This window comes from Momordica charantia, assembly GCF_013281855.1.
Source record: "Momordica charantia cultivar OHB3-1 chromosome 11 unlocalized genomic scaffold, Mcharantia_2.0 BLBB01000011.1, whole genome shotgun sequence".
NCBI lineage: Eukaryota > Viridiplantae > Streptophyta > Magnoliopsida > Cucurbitales > Cucurbitaceae > Momordica > Momordica charantia.
In genome coordinates, this window is record NW_028275159.1 from 8,502,267 (window position 1) to 8,527,575 (window position 25,309).

Here is a 25,309-nt window from a genome sequence, read left to right on the forward strand (position 1 = left end):
TTAATTGGGAATTATTGTTTTTATGTTGGGTAAAGATAAACTATCCGTGAATGCAGATAATATCCGATAGTGTTTAATGAAATGTAAATTATTTGTGAGTAGTTTCGATTTTTCAAAAAACACTAATATTATTCTTGGTGATTGTGATTGTGAAAATGATAAATTTGTACTTCCAAAGACATTTCCTTTGATCCAACCATAATTCATGAAAGAAAGAAGATGAAACTTTGTCAAATTTTGAAGAAGAAGATCATGAAACAACAAGAGATCAATTTGCATTAATGAAGAAGAACAATACTCATTTGGTCCTCCAAATTCCACAATTTCCAACACAAAATCACACTCAAATCTCACTTCTAATCCTCCTCTCCCACTATTTACACTACTAATAAAATAATCCTCACCTAAACAAAACAGCACAAAATCTTCTTCTACGTTGAGATTTTCCCCTTCTCCTTCTTCTTCTTCAACTGTCAGAGATGAATCTGAGCTCACAGATCCATTTCCATGGCTTCCTCCGCCGACGCCATTGTTTCTGACCATGATCCAATCTCGATCATCCCATTCCCAATCCAAATCAGACGAATTTCCACTCAATCTTCTGATCCTCTCAGCCGGAGGATCCGACCAAGGAGCTTGATCGATCAGCTTTAATGGAGTTTCCGAATCCTCCATTGAATCCCAGAAGCTCTGATCCAAAACGCAGCTCGGAGAAGAACCCAAATCCGTCGTCTTCTTCCTCGAGCATTCGATTTGCGATTCAGAATCAAAGCCCTGAAGAAACGGATGCTCAAGAAGCTCTTTCGCCGTCCATCGTTCTTTGGGGTCTTTTATCAAACAGTTGGCGACAAAATCCTTTGCCCTCTCCGAAAACCACACCGGAACCTCCGGCGACTCGCCGGAAAACCCAATTTTATACAGAGCCGCCACCGGATCATCCATCTCCGGCCACGGACGGTCGCCGGTGGCCATCTCGATGACAGTACATCCAACGGCCCAAACATCCGCCGCAAACCCCTGTTCCTCACCCCTCGCAACCTCCGGCGCCATGAACGCCGGCGTACCGGAAAAACCCCCATCTCCAATTCCGGCGACTCTGTCCACAAATTTCGCACAACCCAGATCGGCGATTTTGAGTCCACTTTCACCCATTAACAGATTCCGGCTCTTGATATCGCAATGTGCCAATTTATTGGCGTGGAGATACTCCAAGCCTTTGAGAATCTGCCGCGTATATGCTCCGATCATCGGTTCCCCCATCCGGCCGCCGTGGCTCTGAATCGCATCCCACAGCGACTCCGGCAAATACTCCATGAACAGATTGAACACCGCCGGCTTGAAGGATTCGGTTTCGATTTCGAACCCGAAACACTTGATCACGAATGGGGAGCTCAAATTGGAGAGAAGAGCGTGTTCTTTCTGCAAAAACGCCGACGAAGAGAGGTCAGTGGATTTAACGGCGAATTGGTGGCCGGAAGAGGCGGCTGTGGCCAAATAGACGGTTGCCGACGAGCCGCGGCCGACGGCGGGGCCTCTGGTCCACTCCATGGCCGAGAGAGAGAAGAAGAAGAAGAAATTTGAGAGATGGAAATGAAATTGTGGAGAAGAGAAGAAGAGTTATGGGAATTTATATATCGGAGGCTGAGGCAAAATAGCGTCTTCTTCGAATCTTTAAGAATTCCTTCCAAACCATCAGAAGCAAAGCAAATAAAATTTCATTAAAATAATGTTATTTTAATTTCTAAACTTTTACCATTATTTTATCTTTTGTTTTTTTTTTTAATTCTTACCTTTGACTGATTCACACCTGAGGTATATCTTCGACCAAAAATTTATATGGGATTAAAATTAAAAGGAAAAAAAAACGTCTTTGCCTTGTTTGATAGATTTGTTTGACTTTTGACTGTTCGAGAATTCTTTTCAAAACTTTAACGATCCCTTTCTGAACCAAACAGCTCGCCACCAACTCTTTGACATATTTATGGCTAAAAACATACCCTAGAACAAGTACCTCATCCACACACCAGGAACATGGAACATGATTAAATAGAGGAACTTCTGTACATTTGACAATCTCAAATGTGTCGATTTTGACGGTTACTTATTATAGAATTTTTTTTAGTCGTTCTTGTTAATTTTGTTCAAAAAATTATTGATTAAAATATAATTTTTATCCATGTACTTTTAGGTCGCGTCTAATATGTTTCTAATCTTTAAATTTTATGTCTTAAAAAAACTTAATTTATTTGATGTTTTTTAAAATTTGAGTTAATAGACACAAAATTGAAGGTCGTGGGAGTAAGATAAAATAATTTTAAAAGCTCAGGATTAAAATAGAATCATGAAAAGATAGTTGCATTACAAATTTATAGTTGTATCTATTTAGTCATTGCATTTTGATTATTGGCGTTGTTATCTAGTTACAATTTATGTCTATTTTAGTCATTGTACTTTTGAGACGTTTGTTTTAATTCATATATTTTTAACTCTTATCCATTTTAGTCCTCGTCTTTTCGAGACGTTCCTTTGATCCCTATACTTTTAGAAAGGGATTGTTTTAGTCGCTCCATTTTATTTTATTTTATCTCATTTTTATAATCACAGTTTCAACACGACATTACACTCAATGTATATTTTTTGAAATGTATTGATAATTTTATATTAATGAGTTTACGTTTCATATAGAATTTGTGTTAAGATTTTTCAAATTAAGATCAAAATGGTCGCTTTTTAAAAGTATAACAACAAAAAAATGAAGTTGAAATTATATGAATCAAAACAAATATTTTTAAGATAAAAAAACCAAAAGCGAGCCGTACATAAACCCAAATAGAATTTAAACCTGATTAAAAAAAGATTTAAATTACTTAAAAAAAGTTTAGAGATGTAAATTTATAATTGAATTAATTTAAAAGGAGAACCGGCCATTGTGGGGGATTTTGTAGGGAGCGGGAAGTTGAAATGAGTGGAGAAGTGACACGTGGCGGAAGGAGGGACGGATCTTGCGGCCTGCAAAAAAACTGTGTATTTAGAAAAGGCCAATCACGTGACGACACGTGAAATCGCGCGTACGTTGCGCTGTTACGTTAGCGCGGCTCCAGATTAAACTTTTTTTTTCCCATTTTTGGAGGCAACGAAATTAAATTAAAAAAAAATATATATATATATATATTAATATTATAGCTTAGCTTGGCCAAGCAGCATAAGCATATTCCTCTTTTTTAATTTTGATTATCTGTTTAAATCTTGCGGCGCAAAAAGCTTCATTATTCCATGTATTTTGAATTCTAATGCTTTTTTTTTTGTCACTTTTTTTATATATTTAAAATATATAAATATAAATACACATAATTTAACTCTGAAAAAGTTGGGTCTTCATTTGTTTTGTTAACATGCCACTACGATTCCAAAGTTGGGCACCAAATTTTTGTTTAAAATGCATTTAAAAAAATTATATTTTAAGTTTTATAATTGTTTTGGATTTTAGTTTCCATTTGGTTTTATAAATTTTTTAGGTCTAATTCTTCAAGTTTCAAAAGTGATATTTTTTAATCATAAATATTTTGTTTTTATTTAGTTATGGTATTTCAAAACCAAAAACTTGATTTTTAATGTTTGTATCTGATTTCATTTTCGTCTTCCAATTGAATTAAGTTTAAAGTTCAGATTTTATTTTTATTTGCTACATGAGGTTTCATAATTGATATTTGCTGGTTTTTAAAATATGGATTTGATTTCATTTGAGTGTGGAGTTGAGTTGATTATTAATTAACCTAATACACGACAATTAATACATTGAAGAAAGTTCTGAAATATCCTCATGGTTGGCGAAGAGTCCCCTATTCCCTTTTCATATAAAATGTGGTTTTTTGGAACAAATTTTCAAATAAAGTTTTAACTTAATGGCTTAATTGTTAATTTTCACACATAGAAGTATGAAAATAAATATGTAATTAAAGCCCTAATATTTTATAGTATGTTTTAACCTATTTTTGTAGTATTACATTCAAATGTGGGAGGAGATTTCCAACTCTATTAAGGTGGAATTTTATTGCCTTGATTAGTTAGTTAGTTAATTCTGTTTAGATTGAGAATCTAATTTTATCTTGGCCGTTAAATTTTAATTTTACAGTTTTCAATTTAGTTTCGACAAATTTAACGGTTTTGATTTAAACTCTATATTATAATTAATTAATCTTGATAATATTTGTTTCTAATGAATGATGTTAAACATAATGAAAAATTATCCTAACATTGGTGTGAATTGTGACATGATGTAGATATGAACTAAAGAAGTATATTGATGTGATTGACAAATTTTCACTACTTTGTTAATGGCTAAAAGACTATATATGTAGCGTCATCTTGTATAATTTTTAGATTTAAATACTATTTAGATCTATATACTTTTAAAAAAATTGACTTTAGTGAAATTTAAAATCAATTTAAATTGATTTTTAAGGTATTTTTTAAAATCAATTATTCTTATATTTTTAAAATCATTCTTTCTACCATAATTCTCAAACACAATCGTATTCATTCTACTTTTAAAACGCATGTTTTTTGTCACTGTATTTTTGAAAAGTGATTAATTTGGTCCATATTTGTAAAATAACACAAAATTTATACACAATAGAATCTTTTAATACAAATTTATAACTGTTTCAAGAAATTTAGCAAGTGAAATATCATGCTAAAATTGAGATAAAAGTAAAAATGAATGACCAAAATAGTCATTTTTTAAAAAAGTATTGTGACAGGATTAAAATGAACTATTTAAAAGTATATATATGAGCTAAAATAAATAAAAGTTAAAAATACATGTACAAAAATGAACATAAAAATACTAGAACCAAAATGAATCAAAGTAAAAAATAAACCAAAATAGTATTTAAACCTACCATCACTATTTTTGTATAATAAAATTAAAACTTTTAAAAATAGAGATATATTTGTTTTTTTTTTTTTGTGTTAACATAAAATAGGCATTACTATTTTATGCCTCTACTTTCAGTCGAAGTCATTTTAAAATAGTACTAAAAAAAGTTATTTTAAGATAAGGCAAGCAAAAACAATTAAAAAATAAAAAATTAGTTGATATATCAACTTGTAAAATAGATCTACTTAAAAAAACCTGTAAAATAGGTAATATTTACCATTAATATAAATAGCTACGAAAATTAAAGATATAAAAGTTTGACTTTATTTTTTAATACTGATATACCATTAATATAATTCTGACATTTGGCGTGTTTTTAAATTTAATAGTGAAAGAGAATGTGTGTGTATATATATATCCGTATAAAGAAATTAATTATATATTTTGTAATAATTTTTATTTGACTTCTCCGTATATAGTTGAAACAATTTATTGTATATAAATATATTTGATCTGTTACTTTCTTGTGGTGGTCCATTTCTACTTAATATTTTATTTATTACTATTTTTCTGAATTTTTAGACATCCAGACGAATGATTTTTTGGTTAAAGATGTATGTCTTTTAACTCGTTAATGAGATTTAGATAGACTATTAAATAATATTTAGTAGCATATATAATTCTATTTGTATTTTTTATCCAATAAAATTTAACTATCAGATGAAATAAGCAATAGCTCTTAAATGTTTTTTAAAAACATAAAATTATCGTTTTCACTGCACATGCAATTACACTTATATATTAAAAGTTAGATTTACTGACAAAATTAATAATAAAAATGAAGCGAAGAGAGGTTCGAATAACTATGAATATGAACGTTTGACAAATTGATTTTTAAAAATTGTTTTCGGATTTTGTGATCGTAAATTGTGAAAACAATATTTTTATGTTTTTCAACATTTTCAAATTTTGAATTTGAAACTTTAAAATGCAGTATTATATTAAAAAAATATAAAACTTTGATAAATATATTATTTCATGTTATAAACTCATTTCATTTTTGTTAAATTAAAATGTGTAAAATATAATCTATTATAAATTATACAACATTGTAAAGTAATAATTATACAAAATTTATAATAAAAATGTTAATAAATTAATTAATATTATTTTAGATTAAACTAAATATTTATTTGGTAACTACAATTAGTTTAAGAACAAATTTTTAAATCGAGATTCGATTTCCAAATTTGCTATTAAATACTGAAAACAAATAATATAACTAGGTTTTTCTTTGAATTTCTTATTTTTAGATTATATTTTTGATCACCAATCAAACGCCTCCTATCTTTTAAAATAATAAAAGTGGTGTGTAATTTGTTTTTTTCAAAACTATGACATCATAATTAATGATTTTGAAGCATTAATCTTTGTTTCTAGGAGTGTCACTAAAAGATTCTACTCCAAAATACTTTTGAAAACAAAAACAAACCATTATTATGAGTATCATATGGCAAACAATCTAATGGGCAGAATTTAATTATTGAAAACTAAGGATGAGATTACGCACCCATAATTAATTTTAGGAATAGATTAACTCAGCGATAATTGACACATATTTCTAACCAATAAATGATGAGTTCGAATCTCCCACCCCCACTTGTTGTACTAAAAAAAATTGAAATATTTAAATATAAATCTCTCTTCTCGTGCATCATATGTTCAAATCGAAGCAAAAAGAAAAAAAAATCCAACGGAGTCTTTATATGATATTTTGTTAAGCATGTTTGAAATGACGTATTTCCATTTATGAGAAATTACTTTGAAGTACTTTTTATCGAAGCACCTTAGCTAATTAAAAACACCCTCGAAATATTTCGTCAGAAAACTTTTGTAAGTACTTTCCAAAAGCACTTTTTAAGTTATAAAAATATAGTTGCATGATCAAAAGAATCTCCTCAGCTTATTCATAAGTAATATCATTGAAAAAGAAAGGAATTTCATGTAAATTAAACGAATGTACAAAATGAATGTGTAATGTGGAAGCAATTCCAAATGATTTTGGTGCTTTGCTTGAAGGCCTTTCCATAATCCAATTCTGAAGAAAAAAAGTTGCATTGAAATGCCAACCAAATCCTGTTTTTCTATATTTTTATTCCAAGAGAGGGTCAAAAGTGCTTTTACTTATATAATTTAATCACTTTTTCTCTCACATTCATTCATTCATCTTCTCTCTCTTCTGCAGGCTGCTTCTCCATAGCTCAACAATCAAGTAAATAAATTTCATCCGCTCGTTAAGATATTAGGTAACTTTTTTTCGTTCGAATCCCCAACTCCATATTTATATTTGTAATATTTATGTACTACCTTCAAAACGTCCGTTTTGATCATGTACTTTTGAAAAGTAATTAATTTAATCATTATTTGTAAATTTTTTGCAATGGAAATTATTTACTACAAATTTGTGACCACATTTTAAGAAATTTAGTGAGTGAAAGTATTATATTAGAATTGTGATAAAAAGAAATTAGATAAATATGGAAATGGAGAGAAACCAAAATTATCCATTTTAAGAAGTACAACGATCAAAATGAATGTTTAATGAACAAAATTTGGAAGGAAGGGTACAAATACCAAAATAGACGTTTTGAAAGTACTCGAACTAAAATAGACCAAAAATTGAACTCAAAATTGACGTTTTAACTTTAACTTTCTCGAAATTGAACTATAAACTTGAATAAGTATTGGAACTAATACATTTCTAAAATTAAATGAAAAAAAAATTACAAACGAATCATCCAATAAATCATAGAAAGCTCAAAATCAAATCATATAAATATGGAGCTTATTTCATAAATTTGACTATGAGCAATTTAACTTTTTACGTGTGGGAAATTGAATTAAATTACCCATTTAGATGAGGCAGAAAGAAAAAAGTTACCATTTTGATGTATTTGGTTGGAAGTTTCAATTTCTCAAAACTTTGAACAATGGATGGAACTTACAAGAAAACAGGTGAACCCCATTTTGCACCTTTGCCTTTGGAAGCACTGACAATATAAATTAAAGGCTGTTTCATTGCTGGCCAAAGATGAAAAAAAAAAAAAAGTGGCAAAAGAAAAAAAAAATTTGCAAAAGTTAGCCTAAGCTACAACTGTCCAAGATGCATAAGTTTAGGTGTTCGGTATCCTTTGATGTTTGAGAATCTAGATGTTCGAGTTTTTCTTTCTTTCTTTTTTGAATTCAACAACATGTAGAGTGAGAATTCGAACTTCGGACCTTTAGGTCAAATATATATGTTTTTTAACTAGTTAAACTATATTCAGATTGACTAAAGATTCGAGTATTGAGATAGAAAAATTAAAGAAGAATATGTTAGAGATCTCGTGAAAATATCTAGATTGTAAGGAATGTTTTGATTGCTGTGTTTACTTGATTCATATATTAATTAATTTGATGTGGGATGAATACGTATAATTTTGTCTTTAATATTTGTGTTTGTTTTTCAATTTCGTACGAACTTTTGAAAGTTGTAATTTTTTCTTGTTATGCAATTCGATCTTTTTTATCAAAATTTTATTTTCATCAATTATTAAAGTTCGTCGGTTAAATAGTGATGTGATATCACAAATGATATATTTTATTATTATAATTTTTTTAGTAAAACAAAAGGAGTAGATGTCAAATACTACTTAAACTATACTCATATTCCCTCGTATATTTTGTTACTTGAGTGAGAAGGACTTTATGTTTTGATTTTATTTTTCTCCGCAAAAACCTATATTTTGAATCTAATGAACTAGATGCCTTTTTTTTTTTGTTAGATACGTAACATGTCGTAACTTACCCACTTAATAGATTGATCAAGGAAATTAAAATATATTCAATAGGGTATTAAAGTAGTAAAAAGGTAATGAATTCAATTCTTACTCTATCATTCTCTCCCGTTCCATATTATCAATTCACATCTCGAATCTTATGCTAATATTCGACTTAGTATAAGTATAAAAGCGAGACCTTATTTTAACATTTTTTTAAAATATCATATCAAAAGTATAGGAGTGAAGATTTGAACCCATGATCTCTTAAAAAAGGTAAATATGTCAAGATATCAGAACTATTAAGCTATATTCATGTGGATATATATTTTTTACCATTTCCTGAGCGAGAAATTGCATTAAATTAGACATTAAGAATGTGAAAGAAAAATTTACCATATTTATGTACTTGGTTGGAAGTCTCAATTCTAAAAGATTTGACTATTTTCATTTTGCAAATTTGCTTTTTGGAAGCACTGACAAAATAAGGCTGTTTTTCTGATTTCTTGAAAAAGATGCTAATGAAAGAGCCAAGAGGGACCAAATATTGCAATAAAAGCCACCTCTATTTACAACTCTGCAAAATGCATGGACAACTCAAAAATAGTTATGTGTGATTATTATTGGTCTTTTTTTTTTGTGGTTGGTTGACCTTTTTTTAATCTTAATTTATATTTCAAGAAAATTCAACAATAAATTATCAGCTTAAATATGATTTTTTGGTACCTCAACTTTTATGTTGTCGAACTTTTAAAACCTCGAGTTTTAAATGTTGACGTAGATGAAAATATTGAAACATCGATGTCTCAATTTTTTCATGGTAATGTAGATGGATATTTCTGGAAATGTTATAAAAATAAAATAATTCATAATAAATATTTAAATAAACAAATAAGCATTCCACCATTTTTTAGATAAGTTCAACGTTATTAAGATTAGTATTATGGGTATATTAGTGATATTTTGTTGATATTTTAGTAATTTTTTAATGATACTATGAAAATTTTGATTCATCTCTCGTGTCGATGTCAAACTATAAACATATGAAAATGTCGATTGAAATATTAACACGTCAATGGAAATTGAATACATAATTTTAGTCTAATGCTTACCTTTCAACTTTGGCTCCTATCATCTAAATCTTATCCCAAGGAGCCTAGGACTAAAAATTGGAGTATCTTTTATTTTTATTTTTATATTTTATTTGTTTTAGTTGAGTAGCTTTAGAAAGTTAAAATAAAATGTTTGAAATTCTGAGTACTGAAATTGTTCGCAAAATAATCGTGAGATAGCAGAGACGACAACTTTTTACGTACTATTTTATCTTTCAAAACTTTTCGAATAATCATCTCGCAAGTGTTTCTTCAAAAAAAAAAAAACATTTTTAAAACAATCTAAATTTTAATAATATTTTTTATGTATTACCAACTTTAGACTCTTTTAAAAACACTTATTGTTATAAAAAATCACTCAAGAAACTATACTGAACACACTTCAAAAGTGTGATACTTTAATTAATCTATTAATTTATAATTCTTAGATGTTACTTTGAAATAATCTTTTTAAAATTATATTATAGTTTCTAAACTTCTAAGAATTCAAGATTTTGAGGAGTTGACCCAAAGGGATAGTTTGAGTGGGTTGAGGCTTCAAGGAGTATCCTTGAGGTCTTGAGTTGAAATCACATGAAATACAATTATACCAAACAATGACCCCTACATATGGTAATAAAAAAATATATATATGAGATGTCATTTTAAAACAAAAAATTTAAAGATTTAATTATAACACGACTTTATTGTAGCAACTTTATTATTATTTTTTTTGTTTGAGTACAACATATGTGGTTGGTTGGGGAAACGAACTCACAATCTCTTGGTTAGAGGTATATGCCAATTACCGCTAAACCGGACTTGTTTTGGCTATAGCAACTTTATTTTAGCACAACAAATTAGAAATATGAAATTTTGAACAGAAAAAGAGTAGGTGTCAATTACCGCTAAGTTAAACTATATTGCTCTAGTAATGAATCCTATAGTTTTAGATCTTTCCACAAGTTTGATGCTGCAATTTAATAGCCAAGGCAAAATTCATCTTTTATCTCTCCATACTTAGCATTCGAAGTCAATGTTTACTAAGCACCACAACACCAACTCTTTTGTGTTCTAGAGAGAGAAAAAAAAAACTTTTGTATTCCATTTACAATCTGAGAAATCTGAACAGCCAAATTTCCAGGTCAATTATCAAATTTACCAAATGTTGCCATCAGCATCTCACTAAAAATTGTGACTTTTCCTCTAGGAGATGGAAGGTTGATTGCAAATATTTGTTGCTGTCACTCATATACAATTTAGCAGTCTCCATCAATTTGGAGCATATTGCATAAGTTTCATCTCTTATCTGTCACAAATGAATATGAAAGTATGAAAACAAAATATTCCCAAGATAGGAAAAATGCTTTAGTTAGCATAATTTCACATGGTATATACAAGAAACTTGCCATATCCTTGGTCATTATGAAAAAACATGTGATAATCATCGGAAGGTAAAATATAATTCGCCCTCAACGCATTTCTGTAACTATCCCGACCTGACATGTAACTCTACGTCGAGAAGTAATAAGTAAATCTAACTTGAATTCTTTCATGCATAAGTAAAGCTTAAATGAATGGAGGTTTCCTTGATGTGAGATGAGTGGTATATAAGATATATCCTTGAGTATAGGGTGAGTAATATAGTTTGGAAGCTTCAAGAATTAAATGAAAGCTATGTTTCTTGCCAAGAAATTAAAATAGAATAAAAGATTAGTGTAGATACATGACTTAAGGTACCAATTACCTTCCTTGCAGCTTTAGGTTCGATCTCTACCGCATAATGGTTGAACTCAGAAAAAGAAAAAAACTATACACATGATTGATACATAACCTAAGTTAAAGAAGTTCATGACGGAACTTATTACTTATATAAACTTGGGCATAAACTTGTATTTCAATTATATTTTTCACAATAAGTGTGACCAAAATGATGCTATTGAAAAGCTTGATTAGTTAGTTCAAGGGAAAAATCCAAATCAAATTACCGTTGGAGGAAAAACAAAAAGAAAACCAATATTTTAGAAACAAAAATATAAATAGTTCAACCTTGATTATTTTTATATCAAAGGGTTGAAAATACTTGGTGGAAGATTGTTTTCATATAAAAGATTTGATGGGAACTTACTGTGAAAGACGATAGAATGGAATTACAAGCTTCAAGTGCCATTATTCCACGCATAGCCTAGGTTTAAGCAATCAGCATCAAAAGGTTAAGAAGCAGTGCTCTAACTATAATGGTTATTTATACAGAAATTCAATTAAGTGGAAGTCTTAGTTACCGAAGAAGACTCTTGCTGAATAGCATCGACCAAAATCTGAACAATATGCTCTGACAAAGAGACAAGTTCATGCAAATAGGCCGAGTCACCAAGGAAGACATTGTTCGAACCCCAAAACTGCAACAAAAAAACAAAAGAAACTTCAGGCTCATTTCACAACTTGCTAACATATTGTTGGTTTTAAAAATTAGTAGGTCCATATTGTTGTTTTCTTTTTCTTTTGAAGTTCGTAAGTGTCTGAATTGGTTTACACATACCTTGATTGATCTCACACGACAACCACATGACCTTACTCATAGGATATTAAATCTTAAGTACGTAGCTACTATAGTTTGAACTTCTTCTCTCTAAGCTCTTACTTTACAAGAAATTACTCATCAACTGATTCCACTTTTCAACCAACATTCTAAAGTGTTTCAGGATTTTGAATCCAGTAAAAGTTGTTTTTCTTAATGTTTCTTAAGTTGTTTCTTAATATGCAAAACAGAGAATATCATATATTGTTGTTGTATTTTTATTTATTTATTAACACTCATGAGTGTCCAAGATAGTTTAGAGTCGTCTTCTTCATTTAACAAAAGTACTTAAAAATAAAGGACAGGGGGCATCAGAGCATCATTATCTTCACACATCTATTGATGGAAACGTCAGACAAAAAATGGATGGCAGAGCTTTAAGCAAAATAAAGAGAAGACTATAGAAGATATTCAAAACGAAGAGACTAGACCTCTGGCTCTGTCATACAAGCTTTACGTACTACCAATTTGTTTAAGGTTAATTAAATAAATTAGTAAATCCATGTCTTAATTGTTTGTCCATGATGACATCTAAAACATAGGATGAAGATTCCAACATTTCATTTAAGAACAACACACAGAAGGCCATCCAAAGTTCTGACAAGTTGCTAAACATATTATGTCTTCTTATCATGTAAGAAGATCTTAGAACTGAAACCATATTTTGCCAGATAAGGAGACAACATACCACTCCATTATCAGCATGATACGGGAGCCTATTTTGGGAACATGTTGCCAACAACGGAAGTATCGCACATAAAATCCTTGTCCTCATTCTTGGAGTCATCCTGAATTAATGTTCAAGACCAGATGTATACGTGATAGAGGTAGAGAAGAAAGTAAAATGAAACAAAAGCTGCAACATGTATGATGCAATAAATGCTCACCATGGTATATCATTTACAAATGATATTAAAATCTTCGGGAAGTAGGTACTTTCATGACCAGGATTACCTTCAAAAGAGAAGTGAAGTTAGAGAATTGAAAAATTGTGCGGCACGTGCACATGCACGTGTGAGAGAGAGAGTCTAAATTAACGAAATCAAAGAAATCATTGTGGGGGAATTTTTTAAAAGGGCTGGAAAATGGCAAAAGGTGGCATTTGATTAGGTGGAAGATGACCTCAACCTTGATTGGTTTTGGTATAGGTAACGTTGTCAATAGGATTTTATTTCACCATGGGAATGGGTTTGGGGTCCCTCCTTCAAGATCACTTCAATGTAGCACAGTTATTGTGAACATTCTTCTGGTTTATTCCCAAACAGTTGAGATATGATATGAGTTTTCCTTCCAATGATTTATGATTGTCTTAGATCTTCCTCTTAAATTGAATTTGCTAAGTTTTCCATTCCTTTCATGTCTGAGATGCATTTTAGTATTAATAACAGCCAGAACATTTTGCAAAAAAAATTTAAGCCATTAACTGAAATAACACTGAGAAGATAGCCTATCATTCCAGCTGATAATATGGAAAATTCTATATCAATCTTCAACCAGCTTATTCAAATTATCTGTTCTTTATTTTCCTCCCAAATTTAGACCATTATAGTTTTCCTAGGTTTGTATAATTTCCATACATATAAATAGTCTGTAAAACATTTATTTATTTTTTATATCCGTGTGTCTGGGCCAGCTTACGCGCACTTCGACTATTCACGGACCAACCGACTGACCCTACCACATTTGATTAACAAGGAAACTCGTAGGATATTAAATCCTAGGTGGTAGCCACCATGGTTTGAACCCATTCCCTCTAAGTCCCTTGCTATTTACATTGGCTCTCATTGACCACTTGGGTCATCCCATGATGGTTGTCTATGAAACATTTATTAATAATTTTTTCAGAAATATCAATGGAAAAATGAGTCATTACATGGTTTCGAAACCTAAAGATTTTAGAAGAAAAAAGAAGACCCTTGCTGGAAAGTTTCAGTTGGGCTAAATTCAAAGCTCTCAATGGTGTGCTCTATCCAATCTTTTTGCACGCCTCTCCTGTCATGATATACTCTAATTGGCGGGTTTTCCCTTTCCCTCTATAGCTACTTAAAGGAAGTCACTTTATTTTTATAGCTTTTTATTGGCTATTTTGCTTGTATCTTTTTTATTTTTTCGCTCTTCATTTTTCTTTCTTCACTATGTTAGGAGTTTATATCTTTGAAATTTTTTGGTCCCTTTTTAGTTATCAATGAAAAGTTAGTTTCTTGTAAAAAAATGAGTCATTACACTAAAACCTACATTGAGGATATGATTGGTATTGGCATACCCATTTTCTTAAAATTTGGCTGATAACATTTCTAACGAGGCAGGTTTTTGAGATAAAACCTGAGATAAGAGTAAGCTATGCATATGCAAAAAAGTGAAACGTGTTATAATTATATGAATATATGCAAGTGTTAATCTTAATTTGAAAATCTATGTCATAGTTAGATTGCAATAAATTTCTTTAGTCTTAGTATTGAAGTTTCTGTCCTCAAACGTCACTTTGAAAATGGTTAGAGGGAAGAATGATTAGCAGACTACCAAAGCCTAGTTATATTTCAACATATTAAATAGTTTTCTAATACCATGAGAAATTAAAATTGCAGTAGAGTAAATTAGCAAGTTCTTTATCATTATAAGAAAGACAAAAAGAATTATATTACCAGGGATCATAACTAAGAGGCTGCATAATTTTTGAATTGAGGAGAGTAAAAGATCAGCATCAGCTGCTGCACGAGAGCCTATACAAGGAAGTTAATGCTTCAATTAATTTGATACATGATATTTATTTGAAGAATGAATGCTACTCTTCAAAACATAAGGCAAAATAATTGAGACAAATAATAGAGCAGAAACATAAAAGAAGGAAAAAAGAGAAACCAAAGCAATGGAGCAATTGTTAAATTTTTTTTAATATAAATTAAATCCAAACATTTATGCAACGAAAACCAATGAAGTGTAAATATATAGTTGCAAAAGATTGAAATTTAAATACAGAAAGATTTGAACTAAGTGTTGCAGCAATGTGCATGTATATTAAAGATTGTACAGTGAATTCAGCATCAGCAATGTGCATGTATATTCGGACTTTATTTTAACTGCTAAGATAGAGCAAATATCCTGTGATGATATCCAAATGTTCATCAGCACAACAATGAATTTTCCAGGTAACACCGTTGATATTACTTGTATGCAAGGAGAAGAATATATGAGACCTGGGACTAGAAAATAGAAGTTAATATTAGTCGAAGGGTTGCTAAATGGAAAAAGGGTAGGGGAGTCATTTTGTGTAAGTGGTTAGTAAGAAAATTTAGAGGCTGTTAGTAAGACATAAAATGGAGAGATAAAAGGAGTGACAGGGGGAACAGCAAACTGTATCTAGTTAGTGCTTGAGATGGTTGACATGATTTTCGGAGAGATCTACACCTCTCATATATTTGGAAGATTGTAATGCTTCAATTTTTATCAACACAAAGGACAGCTTTTCATTGTTACTCCTATCATTGGGAATCAAAGCTTTGTTTTGGACATTGCCCACAGCTTGTTTCACTTTCCCATCAGAAGTCAATGCGTGAACTAGTGTTTTTTTTTTTTAACCGGTCTTGAATCAGTTCAAGTTCTACAGGACTACAAGGGTTGTTTTGAAGGGTTCATTAGACCAAATAGGCATTGCTATATAAGTAATGTAACCTATAGACTATTTAGCAATTGGGATGCTTTTATTTGTTCTGTTTAGCTGGCTTATTTGGACTCTGTTTTAGGCTTTCAGATTATGTATTTGTATCTTTTTAATTTTTATGCTTTCCTTTCACTCTTTCGAGAGTTTGTATCATTGATCAATTTTTGTTCCTTTTCATTTCATCAATGAAAAGTTCATATTTTGTTCAAAAAAAAAATGTAACCTATAGACTAAATAAATTATCAGGAACACATTCCAGCATGCTATGTAAAACATATCATAGAACTTTGTAATTGTTTTAAAATTAGAAAAAGATCGAAGATTTTGAAGAATTGTCACAAACCACCTCAAGGAATAATCAGGAATACATCCAAGAAATAAACACTCTTAGCGATTTAACTTAAAAATTAGAAAACAATTGAAGCTTGAGAAGAACCAATAATATTAATATAAACAATACCCTCATTTGCTTAAAAAGAAAAAATAGGTGAACGCATAACCATATGGTACATCTCTTTGACAAAATTTTGGAGTGATTACTCAAACCAATAGAACATTTGAGTATGATGTTAGAAATAAAAACTGCATAGCCTCCTCAAAAAGAAGTGATGAACTGACCGTCCTTAATGTCCATATTGTGCAAACAGCTGATTGCTGAATCTATTAGTTGATCTGAATGCGAAATTAGACCACCTAACAAGGCGACCTGACATATAAAATGTATAACAGATCTGATTAGGTTCTATGCAACTCTCTCTAATTCATTGGCCACCACAATAGGTTCGAGAGTAGTTTCATAGCATGTGCAAGAAAGTTATATGAAAGATTAGCAAATTGTTTAAATTTTCAATAGAACTAAAGTAAAAATATTAACATGCAGAAAAAGATAAAGTTACCTCTGCAGTCTCAAGGTAAAGATTGAACTGCTTAATCTGAGCTGATATTGAGGGTAATGTGACTTCAGAAAATGCTATGCAGGATTTGACAAAATTGACATGTTTGTTTGCATCTTTTAAAGCCTTAACTGCTAAACCATTGCTAGAATGCACGAGAGTTTCCTGAAAGTAAGTCCAAGCAATATTAAGAGACTTGAGACTGGTGTGCAAATAAGAATCCATCTCACGGGATATGTAGGTATCACTGCAGCCTTATGCGTATTTGTTAGTTTTTTTTTGCTGTTAGTAACCATTAGTTAGCTTCTTTTTTGAAACTTGAATTTGTAAATGCCTTACTGGCAGCTTTACTTAAAACGCTGAATAGAAAATTGGCCACAGTTATGAAAACTGAGCTACATTCAGACAGTAGGTTCTACATGGTGATGGTGGCACAAGAAACTACTAGAATACAGACTGAGGATTGAATAAGGTGATGAATTAGTTAGTTTATACAGTAACTGCAAGAAACTATCAGAATAAAAAAAGGTCAATTGTCGATCACTTTGCTAGATGGAAATATGCATCAACCTGAAGCTCCTCTATGGTACCAAATGCTCCGCGACACTCAACTAGGAATGCTAAATGGCGCTCTCTCTCTATCCCAAAGTCCACCTGTACAATGGCAATTCATACAGAGCCACCAAAAGCCCTTAGCATTCACAAGATGGAAGCTTATAACCATAGATATAAACTTAAATCAAGTACCAGTTGGACAAAACGAGAAAGCAAATGTGCTGGTTGGCTATCATCGCCTTTCACGTTGGCAAAATCAGAGCTATCATTAAGAGCCTGAGAGATTTCAAAAAGCAATTCTATGGTTGCTGGATCACGTATATATGAGTTCCTGCCCAACGAAACAAGCATTTGATAGCTATTACCAGAAATGGAGTGCAGAGAGGTATTAAAGCTAAAAGCTGTGGTTCAGAAAGTAGGATATACGGCATTCACACACACATATAGACAAATAAACAAATAAACAACAATAAAATATGAAGAGTTACCTAGTTGCCATTTTAAGAATATAAATGGTGATAATGTTCCTTGGTCTCCCAACAAGCAAGTCCAGAATCTCCAGAAAATGGCTCTAAGAAGATAGAAATCCAAGAGACTTGGCAGTTAATAAGGATGTCGAGCTCTTGATTTGCATAGTATGAATATAAAATCAATTAGATTATATAACTTCACTTGTGGTAGTACTAATACAAACAATAAAACGAATATAAAAATGGAAAAGATTTTATGTAGAAGTTCAATAAGAACTGGGGATGCATACCAGAGCAAATACATCTTCCAAGTGCTGGTAGCGAGAGAGAAGCTTCCCTATAATTGACTGCAAACTGAGGAGTCCATTCTCATCTATCACTCTATTACGTGTTTGCTGTGAAATAGCTTCTAAAATCGTTCTTACAGAGCTATCCTGGAATTATTAATTATAATTCAGATTCAGATGTATTAGAACACAATTTAGAACAAAAAGTGACACCACGGGAGAAAATAGCCTTTAAAAGATGTCAAGTAAAAACTTCAATTGTCAATGTTATCAAAATAAGTCGTAAGCATGAAACAAATTACAAGTCAAAGCAGCTGAAGTAAAATATATAGCCAATTAATTTTCAAAGAATGATGAAACGCAATTTTTTTTTGTTAGTTCAACAGTTGCATCAAATTTGAAAATCATGACTTGAACTATGGTACTGTGGAAATAAAATACATTTCTAGGGACTACCACCTTCAACGCTTTGTAGTCTCAGACTTTTCATTTTTTATAATGACAATGAACAAACTGAATGGGCCAGGATCTCAACCTGACAGAGTTTTAACCCTCCCAAGAAAAAGGGGATAAGCAAGACCAAAGAAGATACATGACAAAGATTTAACGCAGTTCTTTCTCTCTCTGTTTTTCTTCTTCTTTGTCATGAAAAAAAAAACTCATTTAATGCAAAACGCAATATTCTGTAAGCAAAAAGATAATAAGTAATAAATGATCCTAATGAAAAAGACCACATGTTGGCTCAAGTTTACCAAATTATTTTGAAGAACAATATCCAAATAGGCATCAATGACTGTGAGATACTCATCCAGGCTCTCATTTTGCGCAATAACCTGGTATTGTAAATAAATTCATGTGTTAAGAGAATAAAAACATTAAGCGCAGATCTGAGAAAAATTACTTAAAGCAACTAGTTGTTGTTGGCTAGATATATTAAAAATTAAAAAAAAAAAGTGAGAAAGAAAGAAAGAAAGAATAACCTACCATCTTCCCTAAGCCGCAATATTGGATCTAAGAAATTGTTTCATTATTAGTGGTCTGAGACAATGTTTCATATTGCAACCACTGAGAAACTACTAGTTTAGGGCTCCTATGCATACTTATATATGTGTATATATGATTCCAGTGAATGAAATAATATAAAGCATTGTCTCATAATAATTTATCAGTTTATGTGATATCACAACAAAGGGTCTGGGTTCAAGCATCCACATTATTATTTCCTTTCCGTTTCATGGTAGACTAATTAATATCCGATTTGTTAGACCTTAGGCTAATTTTTTAGCCTAGAAGTGAAGTAGGGTCTTAAGGATCAAAAATTAGACTTACTCTAAGTAGGGTCTTAAGGATAAAAATAACTATCAAATTTCAACCCTTAAAAGAATAAAAAAAAGAAATTAAATATAATTTCTTACCTTAAGTATATTATTCATTACAGCATCAACAATGTCCACAGGAGGTCTCCTTTCACAAAGCCTAAGCCCGAGTAACCTGTAATTCAAGAACTGAACCAAAAGAAAGATTATGAAATCTGAAAGATCCCCAAGTCAATATAAAGACTTAAACGACCATTATGCAAATTAATAAACGTTGCTACATGGATTGTGATGGTTTCCACCTGCGGAGGTATTAATTTGTAGCATACCACCCGGTAAAAAGTACCTGATGGAAGGATGAATCATTGCTGCGTTCAATGAGTTGGAGAAATTCAACAGCATTCGAGCTTACTACTTCAACTGGAAGTTCCTTTAGTACGTGATGGAGAACAATTGAGGCACACTGTGAATTATCCATATTCCTTCCCAGTCCAAACACTTGAAGTGTTTCGTCTAATTGTCTCTTTAAGCAGACATAAGAAAGATGATCAGTATCAGCTAATCAAATAATTGTTGATTCAACAAACAGTAGTAGGGAATATGATTTGCATTTTTGGAAACGTTTCCAGCTGATTTTGTTTAACCCATTTTTCGGATGATACTTTGTAACTCTTCAATTCTTTAATGAAAGTTCGTTCTTTTTTTAGGATTAACAAACAAAAGAACTAATAGGGATGAAAGGTCAAAACCAAAATGGACCACATCGGTTTTCTACTTGGTGCAGTTTTCATAGGTTCATTAGAAATAATGATAAATGTTCGTTCATTCTTTCCAATTTCAAGAATGCCTCGTTGCAAAGGAACACCATCCATCACTCTTAATCGATTTAACCAATAATTTCAATAAGTCAGCATCTGCACTTTAGGTATTCATTTTAATTTCTCCTGTCTTCTTGAAAATTGTGTCCTCCATAAAACCAGGGAATCAAACCATGTTGAGCTCCTTTTCAGTTGGTCTTAAAAATGAGTTATGGTCGGTATTTAGATATTAAAAATATATATAATAAAGAATCCAGTAAGTAGTAAAGAGTAAAAAATTAATCAACCGATGTCATGTCTATTTTAGGACAATTTCAGGACATTATGTAACCACATATGAACATAGAGGAAAAAAGAAGAATATAAAAACTGCAAATACCTCATTTCATACTCAAAGACAGTATATACCTGAGAGACATCCTTAAATATGCATTTTACAGTATACTCGATTGCTGGTTCCATCAAACCAACAAGCAACACTTTGTTATCTGTCGAATTTCCAGTTTTGGTTTCTTTTGCTGGTATGAAATGTTTCAATTGAGCATTCGTGTCATTGATACATGAGACTAGCAATCCTGGTAAAAGGTACAAAATTACTCATGGTAAGGATGAAATCATCTTTTTAGTAGCACATCTAGTGCAATAATTGGCCAATTTAATATCCTATATGCATCAACCAGAAACTTGATTTAGAGAATCGGAGGAATTATATGCCCAGGTCCAAAAGCTTGCAATTACAATAAAAATTTTAAGCATCTAATTGCCAAACTCGCGGATGATCACTATCAAAAGAAGCAACCATAATATCAAATCTTCTTTTTCCTTGATAAGAAACTAATTTTTTTTTTAATAAAGAAGCAATTTCTGATGATGAAATGAAATCACACAAAGGGGAGGAAAACCAAATCCCAAACTGAGGGAGGTCATAACCTCAATCAATTGGCTAATAGAGAATTCATACTAAAAAGCAGAAAACTACAAACCAAAGAAATTACAAGAAATATCTCCTGATATATTTATATTTTTTTAATTTTTGAGTGTTCCCCACCGAAGCCACACAAACAACGTAGTTATGAAAACCAATTTTATGGTTTTATCACATACCTACATCACACGAAGGCAACTTCAGTGCACAATGAGTCATGTACAAACGACAGTATGCAGATGCCAATGGATCAGCTAATCCTCTAGCCATCATTACCAAGCGCTGTATGACAACTACAGGTTGATCACACAAGAATCGCCAACAAGGCAATAATGCTAACTCCAAATAACTGAAATAAGTATAAATAACTTCCTGTTAGCATTAATAACATTCCATAGAACATAAGGTTGCAATTGTACAGACCATAGCCTGGAAATTAGTCCACCAAAAGAACTTCCCAAACCAAACAACGAATGTATGCAAAGAATTTTTGTCATGATCAGATCATCTGATCAAGACAAAACTCAGATTGAATATAAAGGTTAGTTAAAAATTCTCACTCTACTTTTATTCATCCACCAAAATGATCTAAATACACAATTTAATAATTCAAACTAAATGAAGATGCACAAGAAAAAGTAATCTCTAATACATAAAAAGAGATTCATATTTATGGCCATCAGAGGGGTTAGCAACATCTGGGATTTTCTCTTTTTTAGGGTTTGAGTAACTTTGTTACTCTAAGGTTAACTAGAAAAAACTTTGATACCACACAAATGAATAAAATAAATATTATTATAAACCCATCAAATTGAATTTATGCCATCTTCAAAATTCCCACTTTATACAAAAGCAAAATTACATCATAATGTATCTACCCAAGAAAAAAAAAAGAAGAGGAATATGCAAATCTTGAAAAGCTATAGATAAACCAACAAAAAGAAATGACTTTACATGCGTGGAAGAAGTTCTTGAATGGCACCAATTTTGCAAAACCAGTTATGACAAGTTTCCTTCGCACTTTCACAAATGTCCTTTAGTTTGAAGTTCTCTGCAATAAAATCACAATAAATAAAATCAAGATGGTTTATATAGAAATTTAAAAAACAAATAATCAACATTTTTTCTGGTATCCTACTAGAATGATCCATCATTGTTTGTTATTTGCAAAATAACAACGACCAATTTAGACTATCTTTTCCAACATTGCACTCTCTCTTCCTTTTGATGGTCCCTTTTCCATAAATTTGGTACACAGAGGTGTTTCCCAATGAATTTAAAGGACTGTTTGGTACGGGTATTGTACAATCATCTTTTTAGCAACAAATGCGATATGCTAAAAGAACAAATGCGATATGGAAGTTCATTTGATTTTTTGGAATATCAAAAGTTGTTATTATTGCTCCTCCTTTTATCCTTTGTTCTTCATTTGCGAGTATGTATTCCATCTTCCCACTTCACACTCCACAAGCAACCGGTTAATGAGAGGAAAGAGCTCTTAATTCCTTATCTGTAATCCCTCACCCCACAAACACACACACACACACACACACACACACACACACACACACACACACACACACACACACACACACACACACACACACACACACACACACACACACACACAAAATGCAAAAAAATAATAGAACTTCTGGAAATTGTCAAACTAAAAATTATGCTTGAAACTTTTAAAGGGTAGATGTTTAAACAATGTATATCAGAATCGAGAAGAAACCTGGCAAGGAGCAAAATTTGACCCCATCTTCAGTGAACTCAGCTTTTCTCTTGATGCGATCCCACACAAAATTTCCAAGCATATCCATAATATCCGTGACTAGAACAAAAAGTGTGGGATAAAATTGCAAAACAGACGTATCCTTCAGAAGCTTAGCAACCTAAAAAAACCAACTAAGCTTTCAAATAATCACTCTACAACAAAGGAGAGAATTTTTAGCTTCGTATTATAATTCAAACTTATTATAAGAAATGGATTGTTCTTTATCACTCACTCCTAGTCTAGAAATAATTACAAAGAATGATAATCAAAGTTTTGGGAGGAGGTTCTCTCTCTCCCTCCCAAAAGTTTGAAAACATTTGATACCATTACTACCAGAAATACATTGTAACAACCATAAAGTTTTTACATTTTTTGTTCCTTCTTCCTTTTCATATATCAATAAAAAGTTTTCAAAAAAAAAAAACAACCTTCACAGATAAAAAAAAAACAAAAAGTTTATCATTGTAACTACCAAAAAGTTTTGGGAGGATTTTGTAATTTGTGCAAACAAGTAGAATAATATAAAAAGATTCAAAGATGCATGGTCATGCGCACAGCGGAATATGAAATGATCAAAAAGTAGTACGCTTTCAAGCAAAACTAACCTTCACAGATATCTTCAAGCACGTCACACGATCATTTGCATTCCAAGCACGAACTAAGTCATCTTTGAATTCACGCAAGCAATAGATATAATCTTGTCGTGTAATGACCTTTACTTCATTTTCTGTAACGTTTTGAGGATTGTCAAGTTCCTCCGAATGCATGCCAGTTGAAGATCTCTCATATGCTGCCACCACAAGCCATACAATGTGTAAGTGTAACCTGGAAAAATATGAGCTTCTGTAGCAGATGTCATTTTATGCCGATGATATGGTATCAAACTGACCAATGAAATCAAAAATGACAATTGGAAAATAACAAAAATAGGTGCCATACTTTTCTCAACTTTTATTATTGCAGTGGACACCTATAATCAAGGGAAAAAGACCAATCATTACCTACTATTAGATAAATTAAAATCGAAATTGAAAATTTATCATTTCATGCCGAACTTTGCACAATTTAACGGTTCAGAAATTATAATCAGCTATATTGAAACAACCATCATTTCATTACATGTAAAGAGCTTAGTTTCCCCTACATAAATTACAAATCATAAACATATATAGCAGCAATATTTAGAAGTTTAAAATAAGTAAAAGGAGACATGAAAAGGTTCTTACTGAAGTAGTTGAGACCAATTTAGAGGCAGGAAATCTCTGCGTCATGAACCTTGTGAAAGAGGACCATTCCTTTTCTGCTGGTAGAGAGGCAACTTCTTCAGACGACACTCCTGTGGCAGGAGAACTTTCTATATCTTCCAAATGGGCGCCTGAAGTTGTTGCATTATCATCTGACGCTCTCAGTGGATCATCATATTTGACAATTTCATCATTGGCAATCTTATTCCCCTGATCACCCTCCCCACAACGCCATAACGCAGCAGTCAGCAAATTAATTAACTATTAACGCGGATAAATCTCCACAGAACTTCCAGATACACGATGAATTGATCGAAGACAATGAAAATTTGTTCTTACCAGCCAGCTGCGTGAAATTCAATAACTAAGAACCGAAAGAAATGAAGTATTTGTACCTGCTTCGAAGATAAAAGAGAAAGAGGATGAGTTTCTGCTCGCTTGCGATGAAGCAAAAACAGCTCTGCTTCAGCACTGTAATCCCGAGGTCTGAACTCCATTGGAATCTTCAGATTCCAATTTTTCTCGCTTCTAACTTTTAAATCTTGCTGTAATATCGATCCCTCGTCCGCAATCGGACTCTTTTTCTAAGCAGTGGGAGATATACGTGTTGAGCTACGTTCTTCATTTGCACTTTAACTCTGCCTCTCTGTAGATTTTTTTTTTTTTTTAATAATGTATGGAACTCCAAATTATATTCTTAAAATTTTTATTTTTATTTTTTTTAATTCTGACATAAATGGCTCTCGTCAAAAAGTAATCTTATCAAGAAAGTGATGTCTTACTCTATTACTTCTAGGGAACAAAACAAGAGAACAGTAACCTGATAAAATATTCGATATGAATCGAGTGTTCCATTTAGGCACTAAAAAAAATCCAGATATTAATAAGGTGAATACCCCAATCTATTCAATGCTAGGCATAATGAGTATTAGGACCTCAACAAAATGATCGTTCGTCCTATCTTATGAACAACTATAAGGTGTATGAAGTTTCATAT

The 25,309-nt window shown here is 31.5% G+C and overlaps 2 protein-coding genes across 7 annotated transcripts; both read right to left on the reverse strand.

The window, feature by feature from the left end:
• LOC111010528 (mitogen-activated protein kinase kinase kinase 18) lies at positions 1-1,675 on the reverse strand. The gene has a single exon (XM_022283989.2). It carries the CDS (start codon positions 1,546-1,548, stop codon positions 1-3), a length of 1,548 nt encoding a protein of 515 aa, XP_022139681.2. The 5' UTR covers positions 1,549-1,675.
• Positions 1,676-10,762: 9,087 nt separating this feature from the next.
• On the reverse strand, positions 10,763-24,966 carry LOC111010411 (uncharacterized). Of its 6 annotated transcripts, XR_015788891.1 has the most exons (24): positions 24,708-24,966; positions 24,295-24,531; positions 24,008-24,038; positions 23,674-23,858; positions 23,027-23,186; positions 22,243-22,339; positions 21,468-21,637; positions 20,772-20,938; positions 19,892-20,068; positions 19,645-19,734; positions 18,982-19,062; positions 18,233-18,376; positions 17,961-18,043; positions 17,665-17,803; positions 17,488-17,571; positions 16,921-17,082; positions 16,643-16,730; positions 15,009-15,086; positions 13,254-13,320; positions 13,055-13,154; positions 12,071-12,187; positions 11,917-11,973; positions 11,198-11,598; positions 10,872-11,097 (listed from the first exon to the last, which is right to left on the reverse strand). XR_015788891.1 is itself a non-coding variant. In XM_022283820.2 (23 exons), the coding sequence occupies exons 1-23, from the start codon at positions 24,807-24,809 to the stop codon at positions 10,963-10,965; spliced, it is 2,742 nt and encodes a 913-aa protein (XP_022139512.1). In that variant the 5' UTR covers positions 24,810-24,965; the 3' UTR covers positions 10,763-10,962. The 6 variants fall into 6 exon arrangements, 5 of the variants coding, with proteins under 5 accessions (XP_022139512.1, XP_087975975.1, XP_087975977.1 ...); XM_022283820.2 differs by lacking the exon at positions 11,198-11,598 and having other exon boundaries at positions 10,763-11,097; positions 24,295-24,522; positions 24,708-24,965; XM_088119849.1 differs by lacking the exon at positions 11,198-11,598 and having other exon boundaries at positions 10,763-11,097; positions 24,708-24,965.
• Between the last annotated feature and the right edge of the window lie 343 nt (positions 24,967-25,309).

Bases quoted from the DNA above. Each gene is read 5' to 3' on its own strand.
- LOC111010528 (XM_022283989.2), bottom strand. From the start codon at position 1,548: ATGGAGTGGACCAGAGGCCCCGCCGTCGGCCGCGGCTCGTCGGCAACC.
- LOC111010411 (XM_088119849.1), bottom strand. From the start codon at position 24,809: ATGGAGTTCAGACCTCGGGATTACAGTGCTGAAGCAGAGCTGTTTTTG. The intron at 24,532-24,707 runs GTACAAATACTT...CGTTGTGGGGAG, and splicing joins CTCTTTTATCTTCGAAGCAG to GGTGATCAGGGGAATAAGAT. The intron at 17,083-17,487 runs GTTGATGCATAT...ACTTACTTTCAG, and splicing joins GTACCATAGAGGAGCTTCAG to GAAACTCTCGTGCATTCTAG.